Source organism: Xenopus laevis, chromosome 1L (genome assembly GCF_017654675.1).
Source record: "Xenopus laevis strain J_2021 chromosome 1L, Xenopus_laevis_v10.1, whole genome shotgun sequence".
In the NCBI taxonomy this organism is placed as follows: Eukaryota; Metazoa; Chordata; class Amphibia; order Anura; family Pipidae; genus Xenopus; species Xenopus laevis.
This window is the reverse complement of record NC_054371.1, coordinates 153,720,328-153,727,837: the sequence shown is the minus strand read 5'-3', so window position 1 is coordinate 153,727,837 and position 7,510 is coordinate 153,720,328. Positions and strand designations below refer to the sequence as shown.

The following is a 7,510-nucleotide window of genomic DNA, read 5'->3' as shown; positions in this document are numbered from 1 at the left end:
GTTTACCAGAGAAAAACATAATGCAACAATTTTAACATGTTGAACACCCCTACCCTACACATCAAAAGAGGGATGTCAGAATGAAAGCTACAAGAAATGGTAGATTCTGGAATAAATTTAACAAAAAATTATTTTTACTTTAGTCGAAATCTCATATTTTGTTGGTTGTGGTATATTGAAAGGATAAGGTGAGTAAATAAAATACATACAGGAGCATGTCAGAACTTCACTTCAAGGATGAAACATGATTAATAATTCCTGTATAATTTACAGACCTCTCAGTTTGGTGATTTAAAAAATTTGTTGGTTATTGTTCTAAGAGCAGTTATGACCTCCTTATTTCTCAAAGAATAAATGATTGGATTTAGCATAGGGGTCACCGTTGTGTAGAAAACAGCAATAGTCTCTTCTATGAAATAGTTCATCGAGTTTGGAGCTAAATAAATAAAGACAGGGGGCCCAAAAAAAAGAAACACAGAGATCATGTGAGATGCACATGTAGAGAAGGTCTTCCTTCTGCCCTCAGAACTTTTAATTTTCATAATGGTCTGTAGGATGTGGATATATGATACCACAATTAAAATAAAGCACATTAATGCAACAGCTCCAATGCTGGTTATGATCATTGCCTTGTTGGCTGTAGTATCCTCACAAGCAAGCTTTAATAATGGAATGACATCACAGAAGAAATAATCTATTCTATTAGGTCCACAAAAACGGAGGCGTAATGTCAATGAGGTATGAATCATAGCATGAATCGATCCAGCCACCCAAACCAAAGTAGCAAACTTTGCACACAATTTGAGACTCATTAGAGTGGGGTAATGTAAAGGATGACAAATGGCCAGGAAGCGATCATATGCCATGACAGTGTACAAAAAGCATTCAGTACTTCCAAAAAAGTGGAAAAAATAGAGTTGGGTCATACACCCTTGGAAGGAAATGGCCTTTGTTTGCTCGGAAAAGGTGGTCAGCATTTTGGGCTCTGTGACTGTAGCTAACCAAATGTCCAAATAAGAGAGATTCATTAGGAAGAGGTACATGGGCCTGTGCAGATGAGGATCCCCTGTAACAGTCAGTATTAATAAGAAATTGCCTAAAAGAGTTAATATATAAATGCACAGGAATAGAGTAAATAGGGGAATTCTCATCCCTTTTGAGTGTGGAAATCCCATTAGTATAAATTCACTCACTGCAGTATTATTCTCAAGCTCCATAATATATAACCATTTAGCAGAGTGAGAACATGCTTCTATAAGAATAAATACAGAAAGAATACATTTAAAAAGAGCTGCTATTTCTTGATAATTAATGTTTAGTTTTTATGGCATTAAGATTATTTATATAATAATGTCTATGCATTATTATATTAGAAGTAAAAACGTAACTCTCACTAGTTTACTTTTCCTTTCCCACCGATGTGATACACTATAAACTTCTGGCATGCTCAGTACCACATCTCTCACTTTACTGACTCTTTACCTTGCCCATCCTCACACCTTGTGTCTCATAACTCCCTTCTACTTTGTAGGCTTTAAAGAAGAAGGAGAGTCTCAATCATTGGTACTGTGTGTGTTCCCAGCGCAAAGAAGGAAGAAAAGGATATCGATCTGATGCTTACAGAGCAAAACACTTTTCATCAATTGGAACTTTGCTTCTCCTTTAATGAGCAGAAGCAGCTTGAATTCTTTTTTTCCTTACTATTTGTATGTAATCTGTTTGTCTCAGGTATACACGCTTTAACTTCAGAGCTGTCCTTTAGGAGGCTATTGGAATTTTTATGGCCTTCAATCTGCTCAAGTCCTTTGCAGACGTCTTTGTAAGACATCATCATTTTAATATAATTAGGTCGTAAATATGTGGAATGATAAATATCAGCCCACTACTATACTTATTGAGCTACAGAATATGTAACACTTTATAAATTATAGAATAACTACTGGAAATGTATACTAGGGCTTAACTGGATTGACAAAATTCACCCTACAAGTCAGTTGCATGGGTCTGATTCAAAAATCTGATCTGTAAACTACATGGAACATTTTCCTTTTGATGCAACATGACTGTTTAATGTCAGATGAGATGCATGAACAAACTACTTCATCCGACTTTGGGCCAGATTCAATTTAGTGAGAAAAAGTTATCCCGTGGTTTATCATGTAAAAACTTATGGACGAAATTCAATTCGAGGAGACAATACATTTCTACAAATTCACTTACATTTACTGGTTTCACATGATACACCATGAGATACCTTCAATAGAGTTTCCATGTGATAAACAGTGAGACAAATTTTTCTGAATTGAATTGCAATTCAAATTGAATTTCATCCATGAGTTTTCACAATAAACCTTTTTTCTCACTGAATTGAATCTGGCCCCTTATCTGATTCGACTTTACATTCTAGCTATAGGGGAATCAGATTTCTTAGGTTCCTACATATACAGTATCACGCTGTTGTGTGGTGTTGTATGCAGTTGCATGGCAAGATTAAATAACATCTTACCCACACAATCTGATCAAAATCTTTTACCCTTAAACTCCTGGAACAACACAATACACCTTAGACTATGGGCACACAGGCTGAAGGCTCCAGCTATTTTTGCAGGCTGAGAGAAGGAGATCTGCTCAGTTCCCCTGCTCCTTTGATGTGAAGCTGAAGCTGAGATCAGCCCAGAGATGCCTCCTTTCGAGTATTTTGGCTGACCTCAGCTTCAGCTCCGCTGTGTGTGTCCACACACAGGCTGATTGGATTCAAATCAATGGAGCAGGGGCACTGAGCAGATCTGCTTCTCTCAGCCTGCAAAAATACCTAGACTGACAACAGCCTTTAGCCTAAATGTCAATAGCCTTACCCCAATTATTTATAGGATGAATTCCATAGCAGTCCAGATAAAATAACTACTGTTTTTCAATCCATTGTTTTTGACTCTCTCTACAAGCTTACCTTTTCTCCATGCAGTGTCCCTGTATTGTGTTGTAATCACTTGTAAGCATCCAGCAAGGGACATGGTCTAGTGGCCATTGGGATAGTCTGATCAAATATGTTTTTATATGAAAGCCCATAGAAACAGCAAGAACAACCACCTTTGCGCAGCCTGTCTGTAAAACAGATATGTAAACACTTTAGTATAAGAAACAAAGATTTCAAAACATCTATACAGTTATAAAATGAGGGCATTTATAAATCCCCATTGCCATAGTTTTCATAAATATTTGCGAATTGGGAAGCTTTTTATTATATAGTATCAAGCTGCCTGTTAGAGTGATAATTGCAGTGCTATCTGCATCTGTGTGTGGACTCGTCAGCTATTTAGAAAATGTGAGCATCCAAGCATAAGATAAAGAAAAAAAAAATTATATCTTAAATGAAAAAAGTTGAAAAAGGACTTAGTAGATGTTCTGGTGCAGCCTTCATGTAGCTGCAGAATTGTATAAAATACATTCAATATATATATATAATATAACTCACTGAACACTAACAATGTTGCATTAAAAATGTAACAGATGTCATTCACCTCTGAAAAAATCAAATGTTTTCGTGCAATTAGTCATTTAATAGTGAAAGTGTATGGCATTTAAAGGTATATAATGTTATCATGCTACAGCTAATAAATCTTTAGGAAAAGTCATACCATCGTTAGGATATATTATGTCCGTTCACTGTCTATCCCCTGGTGATTTGTATGTGTATAAATTAGTCTGTGGGGAGATACTACAATTCCCCTTGCTCTGCATTAACTTTGAAAGCCAATAACATTTGTAAATTATTATAATATTTCTCAAGTGTTATGTACTAGATATTGTCCAAACTGAATTTAGTGATAACACTTGATACAAAAGCTTTGACAACCAGATTTCGAGTCAAGATACACAAACAATATAGATGAAAAGAATGTGAATTGTGAAATATATATTTAGAAAAAAATATAAAGACAGAACTGCTTTACAATTCCTGTGTTCATAATGTTTCTGTTTGCAGAATAGAACTCATGAACTGTGTTCATGGTAATGTACATAACACCTGATTCTGTGCCTGATGATTGAGCCTAATTCAATAAATAATGCAGGACAAGGTTTTAATCCAGTCACATGACACCATCTTGATTTATGTCTGATACTCATTTTTTTGTTAATATCCCACCTCCAATGCAGTGCTTGGATCCTCACTCTACACTAGGCATCTGTATTTAAGCAGTCTGCATCTAAGCAGTTTATCAAGGTGTTCTATTATTGTAAGCAACCAATCAAGTGGCTGTTCATCATTATCATGCTATAATTTATCATAAAAACAATAAAGGTTGAATAACGAAAAACATGCTTATACATTCATTGAGCTTTAATTTTGTTTTTCTAATGAATGCTTAAACATATTTTACTTGATAAGTATGAGACAAAATCAATTCCAATTCATTTATTTGAGTGATGTGAATATGTTTATTGCTGAATTTTTTTTATACCTTCTGACTTTTTTAAAAGGTGACAAGGGACAGTAATACACAAAAGCTAAGGGCCATATTTAGCAATGGGTGAAAGATCCATTCAGCACAGCTCACTACAAGAGAGCTGATGGCACTAGTCTTCATCTGCTCTGGCACCCTATGCTAAGCTCACCTTTTTTATAAATATGACCTAAAGTACTGCAATAAAAGTGGGAAAATAAAAACAGTTCTGTGATTAATAACGTTTTCTGGATTTAAAATTTAGGAGGCCATTAACAAGGATTTGCATACCTAAAAAACGTAGAGCACCATTATTTTGCCGCTAACTGTCATTTCACCTAACTGTCGTTACACTATCCTATAATATGGGATATATGCCTTTATATGATCAAGGAAAAAAAAAACCAAAGCATATAGCTAGTACAGCACTTAATATATAGGCTTCAGTGTTTCCACAATGACACTCCAAGGTATGCTACTTACCTCTTTGATATAGCCAGGTGTTTAGAACAGGACTTATTGCAATCTGAAGTCGACCTACATTGGTTTTCAGGCTATTTGCCTTTGAATATAATACACAACTAACAGTATCACCATTAGTAATTGCTTCAACCATGGACCCTTATATTGCTTTGCCTAGTGCAGTGCTGGCAGTTTTTATTTCACCATCTGGAGAATTGACGCCCACAGAACCTTGTAGAAGGCTCCTGAGAATACTTGTCTAATACATACTGGATATAACTGATGTTTTGTTTTTAGTACTGTAAATTAGGAGTGTTTCATTATAGGTAAAACTGTGTCTCTCCTGCTTAATGAGGCACATTTATTTAAAACAATTGTAAGTTATCTCATGAGGTTTAGCTCCATATAGGTTTACATTACACCATCTTCCATTCTTAAAACACTCCTCACTTTTAGGGTAGGACTACATGGAAGTTTTTGGCGCAATCCGGCGCACTGCGACAAAACGCCTGCGACAAATTGCATGCCACAGAAATAAGGTAAGTGAATGCATTGTCGGATGAAGTCGCAGCGTTGTTCCGACGTGACACAACTGTTAGATGCAGAGTGCAGTGTCTGCATCCGTCAGTCATGTCGCATCGGATCACTTACTACCGAAATGGTCTGTGTTGTCCTACCCAACAGCTAATTAAGTAAAAAATGAATACTAATTGGCATAAACAACTTGTCCTAAATGTTAGCTAGTACCATAGTTTTTTCTTCAGCTACTGTTTAATTTCTTATTGTAATTGTCTTGAATGTTCTAAATCTAATAAGCCTTCTACATTCTAAAACAAGGTTAAAGGAACAGTAATACAAAAAAGGAAATACAAAAAAGGAGGGTTGTGGGTGCACACCTGAGGCCAATTTCAAAAAGTCTAATTAAAAAGTCTGGTGGCTTATCAATTTTATGATCATAACTTTGTAACTAAAAAACCCTGTTTCAAAACTACATGCACTAGCATATTTACTTGAATTATTGAGACAGGGAATTAGACTTTTTTGAAATTGGCCTCAGGTGTGCACCCACAACCCTCCTACTTTGTAAAAGAACAGTAACATCAAAAAATTGTTTTAAAGCAATACAAATATAATGCAGTATTGCCCTGCCCTGGTAAAACTGCTGTTTACTTTAGAAACCCTATTTTTGTTCATATAAATAAGCAGCTGTGTAGCAATGGGGTCAGCCATTGAAAGGAGACAAGGCTCCGGTTACACAAAATATAGCAGATAAGCCCTGTAGAATATAATGGCATTATCTGTTATCAGGCCCGGATTTGTGGAAAGGCCACCAAGGCCTGGGCCTAGGGTGCAGGATTTTAGGGGGCAGCATGCTGCCCAACCACACCCACATTAGTTCAGAAACACTGGGGATACCAGGAGATACAATCTTTTTTTAATTTCCCATGCTCCAATCTCAATTGCTCTGGTCCCGATGACAAATTTTGCCCGAATAAAGGGGGAGGGACAGGGTCAATGAACAACAGTGGGCCTAGGGGCACCCACTATGTAAATCCGGCCCTGTCTGTTATCCACTATTTAACCTGTGCCATATAGCCTTTTTTCAATTTCCTTCATTGTTACACAGCAGATTGTTATATTGTTATATGAACTATAGTAGTGTTTATGAAGCAAACAGATCTGTTTTTACCAGTGCAGGGCAACAGTACACGATATTTTTATTACTTGAAACACTTTCATTGTGTTACTGTTCTTTAAATACTTAAATCCCAGCACTATATTAACTCATCTGTCTCCAGCAGCCATTAAATTCCCATTTATGTCTTTCATTTGGCTGGGCCACAATCCAGTTGGCTAAGGAGCCAAGACCAGAGACAGTATCTAGGAACCCAGCTTCTTCCCCAGAGGAATACTAAGAAAAAGTAGGACTTAGGGGCAAATTTACTTACCTTCGAATTTGTGCCAGCGTTGGCTTCGCCGCACTTCGCCAGGCGAAGTTTTGCCAGGGCGCCGCTAGTTCACTAAAATCCAAAGTTGTGCTTAGGAAGGCAAAAGGTAGCGAAGTTGCACTACCGTTAATTCGTCAAGCAAAGTGAAGTTACGCTAGCGATGCCTAATTTGCATACAGCGCCAAGTTAAAGTACAATGGACGTATATGTAGCAGCAAATACATTACACTACACAAGCCCAGGGAAGCTTCATAAAATAAAAAGAGTTGTTATTTTGCCCTATACATGTGCCCACTGTATAGTTTAGGTGCCATATGTTAGGAAATGTAGGGGGGAAGGAGGGTACCCCCAAAAAAATGACGATCTTTTTCAGCCTACCACCCTTAAAAAAGTAAAAGATGGCAGCATTTTTTGGGACTTAGAAAAAATTTCAACTTTTTTTAAGCAATTCCTATCTACTCTATTGTCTGAGGTGGCGAAGGCAAGTCTGGCGCAAGAGGTAACGGTCAGTAAAATGAGCAAGTAAGTGAATAAGCGTAGTTATGTCCCTTCACCATAGCGCAGCTTCGCCTGGCATAAGGGTACAAAGTAACACTAGAGTAGGTCCACTTCACTAGTGAATTTACAACAGCACCCGTTAGTAAGTCGGTGAAGTAA

The 7,510-nt window shown here is 37.0% G+C and overlaps 1 protein-coding gene across 1 annotated transcript; it reads right to left on the bottom strand.

Annotated features, from left to right (window-relative positions):
- Positions 1 to 278: 278 nt before the first annotated feature.
- Positions 279 to 1,217, bottom strand: LOC108695630 (olfactory receptor 10G7). Its single transcript, XM_018224305.1, has one exon. It carries the CDS (start codon positions 1,215 to 1,217, stop codon positions 279 to 281), a length of 939 nt encoding a protein of 312 aa, XP_018079794.1.
- Positions 1,218 to 7,510: the final 6,293 nt, after the last annotated feature.